Source organism: Microtus ochrogaster, linkage group LG10, assembly GCF_000317375.1.
Source record: "Microtus ochrogaster isolate Prairie Vole_2 linkage group LG10, MicOch1.0, whole genome shotgun sequence".
Lineage (NCBI taxonomy): Eukaryota > Metazoa > Chordata > Mammalia > Rodentia > Cricetidae > Microtus > Microtus ochrogaster.
The window spans coordinates 4499225-4517050 of NC_022035.1; the positions used below are offsets into that span (position 1 = coordinate 4499225).

Sequence of the window (17826 nt, forward strand, 5' to 3'; positions counted from 1 at the left end):
AGGGGTGGGAGAAGGGGGAGGGAAGTGGGAGGCTGGGAGGAGGCTGAAACTTTTTTTTTCCTTTTCTCAATAAAATAAAAAAAAAAAAGAATAGGGAACTCTTCCATTCTGTACCAAACACCAGCAAATGCTTCCTTTCCTGAGAACCGGCTTTGACTGCACTAAATAAACAGGAAATGGATGATTCAGTCCTATAAATTGTGACATTACTGAGTGGCAGGACTTGTCAATTAGCTCCTGCTGATGAGTTTTCTTGCCCATTGTTCACAGCAAGCTCTTAATGTAAGAAGTTCAACAACAGCTTTAGAGAAAAGGAAAGCTAAACATTCACTTGAGTTACGTTGGCCTCTATTGCTTGGCATATTATCATGTAATAATGCTTAACTTTGTATTTTATGAGAAATAAATCTCCCCACTTCAATGCCTTGGGTAATAGAGTTATTTGAAAAAACTGTAAAGTCTGGACCCAAGTCTCAGGGTAAAACATGTCACATTCACCTACACGCAGGTGTTTTTGCTGCCACCTTCAGATACAAGCTCTAGTTCAAAAATGCTGTCCATTTGCTTTGTGAAACCTATTCTTTGAACTTCCAAACTCTTAGGACAATATTTCAAATCACATAGGTAAGAGAACAGGCAGTGTGGATGCTTTCTGACACTATTGGTCAGTGATAAGTAATTGCAGTGAATCCTACCACTGTGCCTCATTTGCTAAGTGGTGGCTTTAATTTTACAGAATTTACCTAATTCCCCAAGCATCTACTGCTTCTTCTTTATGAGGCTACATGGCATTGCTGCATCCCTGGGTAGATAAAGCATCACCTAAGCTACTAATATCTTCTATCAGCTCTTTCTACGTTATTGTCTCATCATTGAGAAGTTCTGGATCTAATTATCAAATTAGAAATGACACTACACAGCCCTTTCTGGAAATAGGTCCATCATTGTCTTCATCAGCCCCAAGGACAGCACAGATGTCTACTCACGGGAGGCCCTGGGTCGCCTGGGTCGCCCTTCTCACATCCACAGATCTTGGGTTCACACTGAATCAGCAAGAAATGCGGTATTAATACACAGCGAAATACAGTATGTGCCAGCATGCCAAATCTCGCCTGGTGTATAACTAACTGAAACTCCCTTTAAGAAAGTTCTTCTCTCTATTAAATTATTCTAGGAAAACTTAGGATGGGTAAGAGCCAGCTATTGAAGTATTATTAAGTTTTGCCATAGCTAAATAAAACCTATGTTCAACCGATTTTTTTTATCAATTTTCTTATAGGAACTGGTTAAAATAGAAGAATAAGCATTTTCTGTGGAATTCTGGAATTTCTACTCATTTCCTTCTGTCGGAAACGTCACGGCTCAGTCATATGTAAATATTATTTTCTCCCTACTCAGCAAAAGGAAACATGATTTGAACCATATTTTGTTAGTTCCAGGATGCACACGGTTTTTATTTTAATACCTCTGAAAACAGAATGAGTCATTTGATAGCTGCCTAACCAGCTCAAACAGGACAAAGTGATGGTTTTCTCTGTGTTCTTCTGCAGTTACAGACCATTCAGCGATGCTGCCATGTCATGATGCAGAAAGCCTAGCTCAGGAGTCCTTGGCATGTTCAGAGCCACCTTTCCTTCTAACCGTGTCCTTTTATGCTATGTCCTTTCCAACGGATGGCTACTAGCTAGCTTCCTTTGCAATGCTCTGATTGGTTGCTCTCATCTGGTTCAGTTCTCTTCAAAATAGAAAATGGAATGAGCTTCATGCCCACCAGCAAGCAGCAGGGAACTGAACACTGGATTGATGCTGGCCAATAGCAGGAGTACCTTCCAAACCAGAGGACTCCAGAAAGCAGCTAGTGTCTGATCCATGCTTAGAATAAAAGAATTCATGTCAAGGTGAAGAGAAATTTGTCAGTTAGTAGCACTGATCTCAAAAAGAATCTCTCAAATCCCACTAAATTTTTTCTAAAATTTTCTAACCTACAGTTGAAATACAGAGGCATAAAAATAAAATTATGTGGCTTCCTCAAAGTGAAGTAGCTAGTGTTAAAAAGAATTGCACGCTTTCATTTAGTCACAGCTGATGTGAATCACTTGTGTTTGCTAATCTAGATTTTTAGAGTAATTCATAGTAATAAAGCATGTGGCACTTACCTTCCTTTCAAATAAGACATCCTAGAAGGGATTAAAAAAAAGAATAAAACATTAACTCGATTAATAGTTCTGCTTCCATCTTCTTATTAGTCTTAATTATTCTCTATGGGGTATGCAATTTCCGAGAAGAATAGCAATTCAGCCTTTTTAACCTTGTAAAAGCAGTAAAGCTGGCCAACCTCCCTCCTAAGGATCCCTCTCGGTTATGTAATAATAAAAGACATGAGGGCCGGGCAGTGGTGGCGCATGCCTTTAATCCCAGCACTCGGGAGGCAGAGGCAGGCGGATCTCTGTGAGTTCGAGACCAGCCTGGTCTACAGAGCTAATTCCAGGACAGGCTCCAAAGCCACAGAGAAACCCTGTCTCGAAAAACCAAAAAAAATAAAAAAAAAAATAAAAGACATGAGGGGCACCAACATTCAAAATCACTCTGTGTTTCCTAGGAACATTATCTTACTGCACCCTATGCCTTAGCTTTTGTTTCTTTGATCTGTTCTATTATTCTTTTGTTTCTTTGATCAGCTCTAATTATCTCCATAGTTTAGCTTCGAGCTTAATTGATTGTAATGAGAAATTTCTCACTTTTGCTTACAAAGACTTAAACAAATACATAACTATTTATTTTCTTGTCCCCAGCTCTATACCTATGTGCATTGGGGGGTTTGGGGCACCAAAACACTGATTTGGAAATCATCTTCTTTATGAAATTATTAGTAGGTCTTATAAAACTGGATTAGAACTCAAAAACAGGACATTGGAAAGTCTGGCGGCACTTTTCTAGATGATCTGAAGGGTGAGAAGCCACAATCCTATTATTGTGATTATCTAGGAGAAAGGGCTTTTCACTCAAGCACTTAAACACCCAAACATGATGTTTTGTTTATAAAAGTCCAATGAAAGGGAAAGAGATGTAGCTTTTACATCTAACAGTATTAAAAATAGTATTTTGTGAAACTTTTGAATAGTTCATAATAATATGCCTTATTTATAAGAAAGAAAACTACATTTAAAACTTGTTACATAGGAGGAATTAAATGATTAAAAATAATGTATGTAGCTGGGCGGTGGTGGCTCACGCCTTTAATCCCAGCACTCGGGAGGCAGAGGCAGGCAGATCTCTGTGAGTTCGAGACCAGCCTGGTCTACAGAGCTAGTTCCAGGACAGGCTCCAAAGCCACAGAGAAACCCTGTCTCGAAAAACCAAAAACAAAAAATAAATAAAAAATAATGTATGTACCATGACAAAAAGTATTATTACAAATATAATTTTATGTAGAACTAATTATGCATGTTTCTCATTATAACCACCCTGGCTATCCTGGAACTCACTTTGTAGATCAGGCTGGCCTCAGACTCACAGAGATCCACCTGCCTCCCTCTCTTGATTATTTTTGTGGGCTTTTTTTTACTTGAAAGAATCTTAACTCTATAACCCAAGCTGCCTAGAACTCATTGTGTGGTCCAGAGTGACCTCAAAGTCATGACAGTCCTGCCTTAACATCCCCAGAACTAGGATCACGGCCATGAACCTGCACATCTGGCTCCTCACCTTACTGGTTTTTAAATGCATGCTTTTACCATGTTTGTGCCTTTCATTCAGCTGTCCCTTTGAAAGCTCGATTTTGCGTCACTGTATTTCTCTTTAGCACTCTAGCAACACAAATAGCCATTTTTGTAGTTCGTTTGTTTTTACGTTTTCTGGAATTTATATTTCTAGAGCAACGGTATTAGACCCAGCACTCATAATACACAAGATTGTTTCAAACAAAGAACAGAGCTCCAAGCCTAAGGGCACTTAGAGTCAGAAGCCTACGACAGAGGACACCGGCCTGGAAAGAAGTGTGGGAAGTCTTAAATGAGGATTGTGGGAGTCGGGAACAGTTTCTTGGAATAGGTGGGGCTTCTGGATGATTCTGAAGGAAGGAATGCAAGGGGCCAGCTAACACCCCAATGGTATGCTGCTCTGTATGTCAGAGTTTGTGGGGGGGGAAGAGCCGGAGAGACTGGTGTGGGCACCCAGACAAAGGCAACAGTGAGACGGAAGGGCCCGGCGGACAGAGCTGCGTGGTAAGGTGTCCACCCTTGGTGAAGACGATGGCTTTGAGAATGACCGGGAGAGCACACATGGGCACAGCCAGAGCGAAGGGCGGCGTCAAAGGCAGTCTACAGATTTCGGCTTGAGTTATGGCTTGTCAGTTCTGGGGAAACTTGAGTTTCAATGACAAGAATAAAAAAGAGAAATGTCCTCAGTAAAATAAAAGAATTGCACTCTGTCGTTGGGTTCAGATTTGTATAATGGGATAGTGATCAAAACGGAAGGCAGGAAGGGTACAGCCAACTTGGGGAATGAGTACAAGGCCAATGCTATAAAGGGTGATGGAGAAAATAGGAAGAATTGACAAAGTTATTAATATCATAAAAATGAAATGGGAGCAAAGGTCAACAAATTCCATAACAGCCACAACAAAAGCCTTTGAAATTTAAGTTAGGATCAAAGTTGCTATTATAAACTCTGAAACAGGCTGAAATGAACCAACTTCTATTCAAATTAGTAGTAGCTCTGCAGCAAGGGAGAGAGACAGACAGAGAGACAGACAGAGAGAAATCACAAAGAAGTTTAAGCAGGCATTTATAAGTGATGGAAATTTCTGCATTCTAATTGTGTTTGTGATTGTATGAATATGTGTACCTGTTAAAAATTCATGGAATTGTACACTTAAGTAATGTACTTTTGTTCTTAAATTATGACTAAATTATTTTAAAAACTTAACCACAAAACAAAAAGTTGAAATGTCAACTACATTTTATTTACAGTGGTGTAATAGACATGGATTAAATGAGGACTTGACCAATGATCTGGTGAGAAATTAGGTCCCGCTTTGTAGAGAGAGGCAATGCAAACACTGTGTCGTTCTCTCCAAAGCCAAAGTGAAAACTCTGGGCCCGGGGTGCGTTCAGAAAGCAGTATCCCTTTGTCAGGAGAGCTTTAACCACAAGACTAACATCTGAACAAACAAGCTGAAGTCACAGGATGCTGAGGAAGCAGATCGCGACGGTCATTTTCTGTTTTCCCCCAAACAAACAGTCCCAGCTGTGCCCTGCCCAGAACTCTTGTCCTCGGTTGGACAGGGATCTCAGCAAGGGTGTGTCTAGAGAAGGTAGCAAGACCCTGAGCCCGAACATCTGGTCAAACAAGGAGCTGCCTGCCCTGTGCCTTCTGGAGTCAGCTCTTCTCACACTAGAGATGAAGAGAGGGCAGGAAGAACAGGCCACTAAATGTCCACATTCCCAGGATTCTCCTCTGTATGTAATGGAATATCATCTTGCTTTCAGCTAAGTGCTGAGGGCTTCTAGAACCGTGGGCACAGGCAGGACTAGGTACTGTTCTTGCACCGTGACAAGTTTCCCTTTCCTGTGCTGTATCTGCTCCCAACCAAACTCCCCTAAGAACCGTGGGCTGGGCCGTAGTCTCTGATTCCGCGAAAGACACAATCCACAGAGAGAGGAGTGAGAAACAGTAGTGACTTTGGAAGAGGAATGTTGCTAGTTTGGGGGCAGTTCTGATTGAGCAAGCTTTCGAAATTCATTGTGATTTCCTCTTTAAATATGCTCTTTCGGGACTGGAGAGATGGCTCAGAGAGTAGAGCAGTGGCTGCTCTTCCAGAGGTCCTGAGTTCAATTCCCAGCAACCACATGGTGGCTCATATCTATAAACATGCTTTCTTCAGGGCAAATGTTTATAGTCTGCAGTCTTGACAAGCCTTACATTTTCAGCTCTTTGGCAACGAAACGGGGTGATAATGATCATCTTACGTTGTGACTAACCTACATCACAAGATAGTGACAGAATAAACAAAATAAGCCATACAGAGGATAGTGAGATTGTTCGACAGTTAACAGCACTTGTTCTTGCAGAGGGCCCAGGTTTGATTCCCAGTACTCACAAATTGGTTCACAACCATCTGTAACTCCAGCTCCAGAGGAGCCAATGCTCTCTTCTGACCCTTCTAGGACATGCGCTGTGTGTACACACATGCAGGAAAAATACTCACATATAAAATAAAATAAGTCTTAAAAGAAGTGCCCAAGGCGAGGTCCCCAGTTAGTTCCTGGGGCAGCTGAGGATAGAGAACCTGAAATGATTTTATCCTATAGCCATACTGATGAATATTTTGCATATCACCATAGAACCTTCATCTGGCAATGGGTGGAGATAGAGACAGAGACCCACACTGGAACACTGGACTGAGCTCTCAAGGTCCCAATGAGGATCAGAAGGAGGGAGAAGATGAGCAAGGAAGTCAGGACCAAGAGGGGTGCACCCACCCACGGAGACAGTGGGGCTGATCTATTGGGAGCTCACCAAGGCCAGCTGGATTGTGACTGAAAAAACAGGGGATAAACCCAGACTCTCTGAATATGGCAGACAATGAGGGTTGCTGAGAAGCCAAGGACAATGGCACTGGGTTTTGATCCTACTTCTTGTTCTGGCTTTGTGGGGGCCTAGCCAGTTTGGATGTTCACCTTCCTAGACCAGGAAGGGGAGGGGAGGACTTTGGACTTTCCACAGGGCAGGGAACCCTGACTGCTCTTCAGACTTGAGAGGGAGGGGGAGAGGAGTGGGGGGAGGGCGGGAGGAGTGGGAGGCTGGGAGGAGGCGGAAATTTTTTTTCTCAATAAAAAAAAAGGGGAAAAAAAAGAAGTATATAGAACAAAGGTGTGCTCAGAGCAGTGCCAAATACATGGAGACCTGGACAGCACTCTGCACGTGACAGTATTTGCTAAGAAAGCCATGTTTCGTGTTTGTGATTTCAACTGGGGCTAAAAGTTAAATCTTGAGGAAGGATGGGGTGAGGATGAAGAATCAAAAGAAAATCTTAGGAGTAAGTTTGAATTTTCTTTGCCACATTTAGAAAATATTCATGAGAAATGGTAAGCGCCTATTGGACACTTCTGCCTTGCTGCCTTCTCCAGAAAAAAAAAAAAGTAAGCTTTTGAAATTCAATACACGATCGCATCATTTTACCCTTTCCTTTTTCTCTCTTCAATACTTCCTTTATACTCCCCCCTCCCATCTCAGCTTTCCTCTATCACAGATTCCTGATTTAGTCGTTGCTGTTGTATGTGTGTGCTCTTAGTACATAAATGCAATCTGTTTAGGAAAAAGTTTTAATTAGTGTTTTTTTTTTTTTTTTTTTTTAGAAAAAAAAATCAATATTAAACACAACAAATCAGCCAACTTCTTTCGGGAAGTTTCCTCCTTGGGAAAAGTTGTAAAGAGAGATTTCATTTTGATTGTTGTTCCTAGTTTCCCAAAGCAGCAAGGGGAAGCTCTTACAGATAGATGGGCAGTCAACACAGAAAGGCCCTGCCATAGCTAACAACACAAAGAGAAGGTTTCCGTGCCCTGATGGGAAAATCATTGATTGCCTACAGGTGATGTTAAAGTGGTTCACGCTGATTGTCAACTTGACAGGACCTCGGATTGCCTAGGAGACCAATGTCCGTGCTCGTCTATGAAGGAGTTTTTAGACTGGATCAGCTAAAGCAGGAAGACCTACTCTTTGTGGACAACAGCGCTCCATGGACTGGAACCCTGGCCTGAATATAAAAGACCCTGAGCTAACAGAAGCATTCATCTCTTTATGTTTTCTGATTATGGACGCTATATGACCATGATGCCTTATGCTTCTGCCACCGTACCTTTGCACCATGACAGACTAGCCCCTCAATGTGTGAGCCAACATAGTTCCGTGTCTTCCCTTGGGTTGCTTTTAAGGAAATAGGAGAAGTAATATAGACAGGCTTGTATATATAAGAAATAAAGAGAAACATTTTTGCTTATAACATATAAGAAACAAAAGAGAAAAGTTTTTTAATATATTAAGTAATATAACATGGAAATAGGTAAGAAGGCCAAAGGTAAGTCTGCACGTGGGAAATGAGAAAGGATTGAGAACGAATAAGGAAGACCATAAATTGATAACACAATGAATATAAGTCAACAATGTACATGACCTTAGGATGAATAGACAAGAGAATATGGTGAATGCTTTAAAAGTATTCTTTCCAAAAACCTCACCATGTAACAATGTTAGGGGTGCAACTTTAGGGAATGGACTTCACACGTTTCCATTAAATTGTCAAGGTAGTGGAAAGAGGCACAGGAATGATACACGTTCTACACCCAGTAAGAATCCTACTTTGTCAACATTATGTATCTATTCTTAAAGAGCTTAAATCTAAGCTATCAAAATACAAGGAGAAATACATATTTAATCCTTTAGGTACCTACCAGGCGTTCCTGGATTTTGTCTACAAGGGTTGGATCACTCAGTAGTAGAACAGGTTCACTGGATGCGTCCCCAGATATCAAGCGAAGTTTGGCTTCATTGACCACAGTGGAAAGTCCCACAGTGATAAATGATATTCCTGAAATTCTAGCATCTTCAGAAATGCTTTGGACATCTGGACTCTTGGGATGATCAATGCCGTCAGTCATCAGCAAAGCCACTTTTACACCATCTTTACGCCCTTCTCTCTTTAGTAGCTTTGTGGCATTGGAAATGGCATAATAAGAGAAGGTACCTTGTCCAATCAAACTCAAAGATTTGACCCGCTGCTTAAATGTGCGTAGATCCTTCCAAGAAGACAAGGGTGGGTCAATCTGGATGGAGCTGCTGAACTGAAGGGCTGCCAGTTTGATGTCGTATTTCAATGAACGACCAGGAGTCAACTGGAAAAGCCTCTCGCTCAAGCTGTCCACAAAAGCTTTCTGATTATCGAAGAGGACAATTTTAGAGCTTTCCGAGCTGTCCAAGATAAAGACAACGTCTATGAAGCAAACGGTGTCTGAAAGAGAACACAAAGGATTTGTAACCTAACCGTCCCTCCTCGCGCATCCTCGGGGAACCGGAACCCCAACGTGGTGTGCTGTTTGCTTTGTTTCTGAGAGACTTTGCCTCCAAGATAAAGCTTAATTTGTACAGAGCTAAATATTTTCTCTCATAAAATGAAAAGCAAAGCCAAACAAATAAATGTGTCATATATTCTCAGCATTGTAAACCCACTTAAAGCATAGAAAAAGGGAAAGAATAACATATTTTTCAAATTAAACAAATACTAGGCAAAGGAGTCTAGAGGTAAATCAATAATATTCTGTTTGGTACTTGGGTTGTGCCATTTTAGGACCTTGAAATCAAATGAGAAAATGTCCACATTCATCACAGGAATAACAACAGAAAAACACACTTAATTTGAAGATAGAGTTGAATGTGGATTGTAGATCGGTTTCTTAATAGTTTATTTGCTTATGGCCTTGAAGGTGCCATGTAAGCTCTCTCAACCAGTTTGCCTATGATGTGGCTATCTCTCCTTCTTATTTCACAAGTGGAGTTCAAATGAAACAATACATGCACAGTGCTCTAAAACTCTGAGGCAATCTAAATATGTAGGACTTATTACTTACCATGATATAATCATATCAAATAGAATATCGCATGCATACATACAGATAATTTTCTACTTTCATCAAACACTACTTTAAAATTTTATATTAGCGCTTTCACAGGCTAAAAGTAAAACTTTTAAAAACACTCTATTTTTACCCCGGAAGTCATTTTTCCTTGCCAGTGTGTTTGGCTTTGGTCCTTTCTTTCTTTGTCCGTACACTGCTTGAGTCATAAAAACTGGCAAAAGCAGAAGGCAGAAGGCAGCGTCTCTCTTCCTCATTATGGGAGATGGTGAAAATTCATCCAACTGGTAACACCTTGAAAAGGAAAATCGAGCTATAAATACTTCAATAAAGGTAATGTTTACCATTTTTCCTTTTATTGAAAATAGACTTTTTCTCATGTTCTGATTGTGGTTTCCCCTCCCTCCAGTCTTTCCAGTCCTTCTGCATATCCCCTCCCATCCAGACTGATCTCCTTCCTGTCTCCCATTAGAAAGCAAACAGACTTCTAAGGGACTACAAAATGACATCATGTGATGTTAGAGGAAATGATAAAACAAAAACTGACACATTGGGATTGCACAGAAGAAACAAAGAAACAATCAGAAAAGAGCCCAAGAGAAGGCACAGGAAACAGAGACCAATTCATTTGTACACTCAGGAATCCCATAAAAACACTAAACTGGAAACCATAATAGAAAGGGTTATTTATTGTAATCATTTATTTTTATTATTATTATTATTATTAAATAATTTCAAGTTTGTAGAGTTAAAAACTGGCATATGAGCCTGCAACATCTTTCCACGGGTTAAGGCACTTGCCACCAAGCATGATGACCTGAGTTTGTCTCCAGGATCCATGTAGTGCAGGAAAAGAACTAACTTAAACAAGCTGTCCCCTACTGGCTCACTCAAACATACACACACACACACACACACACACATCACACATATGCACACACTGATGCATGTATACACACACATGCACACACACCACATACACATTCACTCATGCATGCACACAATCATGCATGCACACACCAAACACACATGCACGTACTCATGCATACACACACTCCACACACACTCATGCATGCACGTGCACACATACCACACATACACGCTCATGCATGCACACACACATATCAACACAGACACATACTCATGCATACACATACTCATGCATGCACACACACACCACATATATGCACATACTCATGCATCCACACACACACCACACAAGCACTCATGCATACACACCACACACTCATGTATGTGCGCATGCACACATACCACACACACTCATGCGCACACACACATATCCCTTCACATTTCAAATAAAATAATCACAATGAGATTTTCAAAGTTTCTAACATAAGCAAGTTATAGTATCATGACCAAATGTTTGTTAGTAAATATTCACTTATATTCAATAGCTGTATTTAAGCAGAAGTAATGTCTCATTATGCTATGGAGAGCAGGGAGCGAGCAAAGCCATTTATCAGTGTTTTGGTTCCACTCTATTTGGGGACTATGGTTTCATCACAGTACCTGCCTTGTCATTTGCTGATTCTTCAGAATGAGTTCAGATGACTGAATGTTTGTTCCATTCATTATCATTATAAGTAACTCTTAGCAAATCCTTCTCTCCCTTGGATCATACAGAGCCACTACCTTTTCAGTCTTACTATTATTCATACAGCATCAGTGAGTTCAAAACTCAAGTCAGGGGCCAGGCAGTGGCGGCACACACCTTTAATCCCAGCACTTGGGAAGCAGAGGCAGAGGGATCTCTATGAGTTCAAGGCCAACCTGGTTTTGGTCTACAGAGCAAGTTCTAGGACAGGCTCCAAAGCTACAAAGAGAAACCCTGTCTCGGAAAACAAAGCAAAACAAAACCAACCCTCAAGTCAGAATTAAATTATTCCTCAGCTTCCCATAACTCCTTTCTCTTTTCTACTCTTGCTTGGGAAAGTTTGTCTTCATTGGGTTCAAAAGTGAAGCTGCCTATCCAATGAATCAAAAGAATGTTAGAACAAAAACCAGTAGTAACTTAAAAGCAACTTCCAAACAATAAACAGGAAAAGACTTGAAGTCGGGAGGCTCACCTTTCAAACAACCCAGTGAAACGATTTTTCCACCCAAATAAACATTAAAAATTCAAATTCTATATTAAAGTTCTCAGTCATCTGTATCAGCCTAATATGGCCAGATATACACAAAGTGATGTCTAAATCCCCAGAATTCCCTGACAAAAGAAGATGGATATGTTGCTAGCTTGGTATGCCCAAGGGAATAGGAACAAAAGTGTGTTTAGAGCTAACAAGCTGCATGGTTTTGAGAGATTGCCTCCTTCGGCTGCATTAACTGCAGGAGGTCTGGCAAAGGAATCACAGTTTCCTCCTTTAGCACCTTCCCTCCAGAGAATCTGAACAGGAAATTCATGACCATGATTTTCCAGATGCTCAGTAGAGGGTGGAAATAAAGGCAAAGGCTGTGATGAGTGAGCTGGGAGACTGACTCCTTTCATACATGCCAGATGGGTACCACCCCTCCCCTCCCAAAGAAGCAAGAATGTTAGGTTGGCAATAAAGCAATGCTGGCTTCAGGCCACAGGCTCTTCCTCAAATAGAATGCAGCAGCATTTACTAAGAGAATGCTGCTTCTGTAAGAACAAGCACCTGTGCTGGCCCATCTACCAAGCACGCTTGGCTGCATGTCAACCAGGCTTCAGACCAGGTATACTAAGACAAGAAGACAGTTGGGTATTCAAAGCAAACACAAACAGACAACAAAACTCACTAGAACTGAGCTAAGGAAATAGAACATGCAAACGGCACATTTTCTGGACCAAGGACATGGAAGGACTCCAACTTATTCTGAAGGTTAGTATAAAGATAGAGTCACCTAGACACACAGAGCTGCTACTGCGTTTCCACGGGGCAAAAGAAAGAGGCTGCGTTACACGGGTGTTTCCTCTTTGCTGAGTCCATAGCACGAGGAGCACCCCAGAAGTTCTGGGACTGAGACACTGAAAGGACTCTGGGACTATTGGCATCAAATAATGGCTTTCTTTTCCTCCCTGGAAACGAAGGCCCTGAGCAGAGTTCTGAACATATAGCTAAACCGTCATGTGTATGACAGCCACTGACACACAGTCGCTGCAATAACCATAATATCTTGGAGCTGTGGCTTCTCCGAAGGGCCCTTTGCTGGCCACTAAAGCAAAGGTGGGCACTCTCCTGCCTCCCCGTGTCTCCAGCTTCTCCAGTCTATTATCTTCCTCAACTCCTTGACTTTGGCATTTGCAGGGCCACCCCTTCTGATCACTTTCAGCATGTCCTATTGGTCTAATTAGTAGTTTTTCTCTTTTAGAAATATGTACATATGGGTTGAAGGTATGGAGATGAGTTAGCTAAATGAAAGAAACACAAACCTCCATGGTAAAATAGGCTAAACGCTGTGAATGCAGACCATGGTAATATAGGCTACATACTATGAATGCAGACCATGGTAATATAGGCTACATGCTATGAATACAGACCATGGTAATATAGGCTACATGCTATGAATGCAGACCATGGTAATATAGGCTATGAATGCAGATCTTCTGGCAAATACTGCATTTTGAAATTTTGCCTCAAATTTATTTCAAGTGAATATCAGGGTGAAAGCATTCAAGAGACTTTATATTTTATAATTTTTCAGGAATAAAATAATTTTTCTGTAGATTTTATGAATTTTGCTCAGTTTTTGGGTTTTACTAGTTTCTACATGAAGACAAAATGACTGGATACTCTTTATTCAAATTTCTAACCTAGCCAAATGATAAAAATATCCTATTTTTGTAAAAATTCATTTAAAATCTTGAAAAAGATTCCCAAAGATGTTAACATCATTGTAATACAGTTTAGTAAACTATAAAATTAGAATAAAGTTTGCAAAACAAAAAATTAAATACCTTTAAAACTAGTTTTAGCTTAGTTTAGCAATTATTCATGTTTCTCTAACAGTTGATCGCAAGTAACAGCAGAGGGCAAAGTTTTCAATAAGCTCCTTCCCATGACCAGGACATCAGCCATCTATCCCCACAGGGTTCCTGGAGGGTCCTGAGTTAAGGAATCCAAAGCAAGCAGCTGTGTCTTACCTTAGGCAGTCTGTCAAACAGGAAAGAGAGGCCAATGTGGTGGATGCCCACAGAAACCAGAGCGGCAGATGGAAACAGCAACGACTGTTTTCAGGGATGCGGTTAACTCTTTGATATCATTCTGTTGTCTGGGAAATAATGTCTTTGCTTGTGAATTTTTTTGCCATCTCTTATTCTTGTTTAACTAGAGTGGTTAGGCATTTGGCCAAGGTGCAAGATCTGGGTGGGATCAGTAAGCAACTTAAAGGAACAGTGTCCCTGCAAAAATAAGTCTGTGTTTTCCAAGACTACTGTTCTGAAAAAGAAAAAAAAAATAATAATTGAGAAAATTTTCTACATTTCAGGCACTAACTGGCTGTCTGCCTTTGCCGCTCACACTATATCCTTCTTTTGCTTTCTGGTTTTGTGCTTTGCCTGGGGTTTGCTCTCTGAGACGCTGGTTAGAATAGCACCGAGAAGCATACAAATGATTATCACCCTCGTTTGATACTGGTGGTCTGAAGAAAACGAGATTAATAATTCTCAAAGTTGAATCAGGAGCACGTAGAAGTTCATTGTTCCAGTCTTTTTAACTTCTGATTCTAGGAACTTTTTGGAATAGAAAACTTCAGTAATATATGGTCTTAGCTGAGTTCTGGCTCTGCCTCTAACGTCTATGAGGGCCTCGCACTCCCGTCTAGGAAACAAGGCAGAGATTCATCTGTTAAGATGTTTTTCTAGCTGTAATTATAACCGAGGGTAATATGTTCTCCAGCTTTGCCTGCTTTTAGCGGAGTTTAAATCACCTCCCTAACGCTGGCGGTGACAGAACTGAACAGTGTGATATTTAGTGTTGGTCTCCCACTGACTGGAGGTGCTGGAGGGGACACCGCTGGGAGTGTCACCACTAATCCAAGCCACCTAGCAGGTTACAGCTATGAAAAGTTGCTCTTCACTATGTTTTCTACTGACGGTTGCCTTTCCACCTCATCAGGGGACCAAGGCTCCCTGTTCTCCGATTAAAGATACCTTTTAATGACTAAGTGCAGTACCGCTTATGCTTGAGAAGAACTAAAAAGACTTGAGCTTTTTTTTTTTTTTTTCCAAGACAGAGTCTCACCTTGTGGCTCTGGCTGTCCTGGAACTCACTGTGGAGACCAGGCTGGCCTCGAACTCACAGAGATCTCCCTACTTCTGCCTCCTGAGTGCTGGGATTAAAAGTGTGCACACCCATACACCCAGCTGGCACAAGACTTTCTAATAACTAAATTTTCTTTACATTTCAAGAAGCCAGGACATCTAGTGACCACCCCCAGCCCCACCCAGGATATAGCAGTTTGTGCATTATAAAAGACCACTCAGATCTGTGACTATCCTGGAACCCACCTATCTGACACACCCCTAAAATTCTTCTCCGAGCCGGACCTAAGCTAGTGAGCGCCCACATCTTTGGACTGCTGGCTTTATGAACAGGACTTTTTCCATGCCTAAAATCCTTGCCTTCCAGTCAGTGGCTGGCAAGGAACGTGGGCTTGTGATGACAGTTTTATAGCAGTTGGTGTTCTGAGATGACTATCCATGAAAGGTCATTGCAGCTGCCCATTGTCCTTTTTTCCTAATTTCTAATCTATGGACTCAATCCATAGTAAGTCAACATTTATTGGGGCAAAATACACCTTATCACTCTACAGATGATAGACTTCTTCTCCGTATGGGCTTTCTCTGACATCCATAACAGCTTGATTACTGGAGAAGGCAATATATATGCTCTTATAATTATTTTTTTATTATTTGTGTGTGTATCTATGTATTCTGGCTATAGTGTGTGTGTGTCACAGTATAGGTGTGAAGGTCAGAAAATAACCTGAATCGGTTCTCTCCTTCTAACTTTACATGGGTTCTAGGGATGAAACCCAGATAGTCAAGCTTAGGCTGCAAGGGCATTAATCTTCTGAGCCACACTGCAGATTCTATAATTAGCTTTTTGTAAGGATGACATTTTAACATTACGATTCCCTTATTACAGCAGTAACAGCCTCCATCTCCCCCTCCCCACAGGTGTCAGGTGTGGTGCTGAGGGCTTCACACACTTCACTGTCTATGTCGTTGGGCATGCCTTTCAAAGTCATGGGAGTGGGGAACAGTTGACTGGTGGTTAGCAGAGATTCTCAGGAACCAGTATGGGTGAGCTAAGAAAGTCCACACATTTAGAAATGGCAGCCAGAGTAACATTGGTGGTGACAGAATGGCTGTATTGTGACTACCAATGTCAACACCTTGCCTGTGATGTTGCCAGTGCGTCAGGTTGAGTAAAGAATGTGGAGCCTGAGACATGGGGGCCATTTCCACTTTGTCTGACAGTCAGAGTCTGGAGGTTACTCAAGTGATTGACAAGCATGTTTGCACATCCCAACTCAGGATGTGATTGCTTGGTTCTTTTGACATAAGATAATTTCATTCAATCCTGAAGATGATCAGGATATGCAAACATACTTCTTCTCCTTTTTTTGTAACTATGACGTCACTTGGGGAGGGCTGGCTTTCAGCAGCCTTGATTTAAAGCAGCCTCGCTACCTAGACAACAGAATGCTAATGATTTGATGTCTCAGAGTGATGAAGCAGTTGACTGTGTGAGTTGTCCTTTGTGTCATGTTAATAAAGTCTTTTGTTACCTCCCCCCATTTATGCTGGGTACAAAAGCTGTGGAAAAATAAACGTGGGTGATTTCAGTAATCACTGGAATACCCTTCCCTGTATTATTCTATGGGTTCTGTCTTATTTTCTTTATGTGCCTTCATATTCTTTACTTATATTTCTAAAATATATGCAGGAACATCAAGAAGGTATCGGTCCTATTCATCAGCAAAGAGAAAAATTAAAGTCCTTCAAAGATGATAGGAAGTGAAAGTCGTCATTGGCAATGAAGCTGGGGAGATGGGGTCTTACCTAAGTCTAGAACAGTGGATTCCAGGCCCAGCTTCCTCACCAAACTCCAATTGGGTTTATCTTTCCCACACCCTCTAATTTTACTGTCTTATTGCTATTATTATTTTAAAAACTTTCCATTTAGAATAACTTGGGCATGCAGTAATTTGACACAATTGTTTTCTTACATCATTTATCCCCTAATAAATCTTTCTTAATCTTCTGGCATTTGGTTCCCAGCTTGAGTAATTGTCACACATGCAACCCATATTGTCCCCAAGAGCAAAGTGGCAGCGTAAACCCCACAACATTATGCCTAGTAGAACGTCCCTTTTGTACGTTTCCCTCCTTCATGTTGTTTCTTCCTTATCAAGGCAACTACTTCAGATCAAAATATTGGGATGCTATCTAGAAAAAATGGACAATTTTCCTTTCTAATAAATACCAAAAAAAAAAGAGGTTGGATAAATCTTAGGTGTGAAAGTTCAGTTTTAATTTTATTATTCCCTTCACTCAATGAATAGAAAAGTTAACTTTTCCATTCAACACCCATTGAAAGACCAGAGCTTTTAATAACACTAATTGACTCCTGCTTTAAACACACACACACACACACACACACACACACATACATATACAACTTTACTGTGGGGTGTATGGTTTGTCTGTGTGTGTGTTCCTTTGTGGGAATTCTGGTGCATGGGTACCACGGTGCATGATGGCAGAGGAGTGTTTGTGTGTTGGTCCTCCCTTTCCTCTTTGACACTGGCTCCCCTGTTGTTTCTGAGGATCTGAATTCAGGTCCTCACTCTTGTGTTGCAAGCTGTATCTTCAGCCCTACATCCTGCTTTTAATGTAGAAAATATTTGCTCATTTTCAATTAGTTGATTTTACTTTCTGGTATTGGTATTGTACTATATGTTGATGAATTATTTAATTCCCCAGGACAAGGTTTTAAAACTTCTTATACTGAAGGCAAACAATTAGTACCAAGCCTCAAAATAGAGTGTAAAAACAAAACACATTTAATTTTCTCCATTTCAAAGTTGATAAAACAGGGGGTAATGTTAACAGCCACGAAAAGGATAAGGTAGAGTTAAAGAGAAAATTAAGTTCCTCTCTTTATTGCATGTAACAACGTAAACGAATGCAGACAGATTGTAAAA

The 17826-nt window shown here is 40.9% G+C and overlaps 1 protein-coding gene across 1 annotated transcript in view; it reads right to left on the reverse strand.

Annotated features, from left to right (window-relative positions):
• The window catches only part of Col28a1 (collagen type XXVIII alpha 1 chain), a 160085-nt gene extending 146200 nt beyond the window's left edge, over positions 1-13885 (reverse strand). Inside the window, exons 1-5 of the mRNA XM_005363713.3 lie at positions 13757-13885; positions 9764-9924; positions 8452-9008; positions 2157-2177; positions 987-1043 (exon numbers count right to left, since the gene is read on the reverse strand). Coding sequence (XP_005363770.1) covers positions 987-1043; positions 2157-2177; positions 8452-9008; positions 9764-9887 — 759 coding nt within the window. The 5' untranslated portion in view covers positions 9888-9924; positions 13757-13885. The remainder of the gene's footprint in view (positions 1-986; positions 1044-2156; positions 2178-8451; positions 9009-9763; positions 9925-13756) is intronic.
• Positions 13886-17826: the final 3941 nt, after the last annotated feature.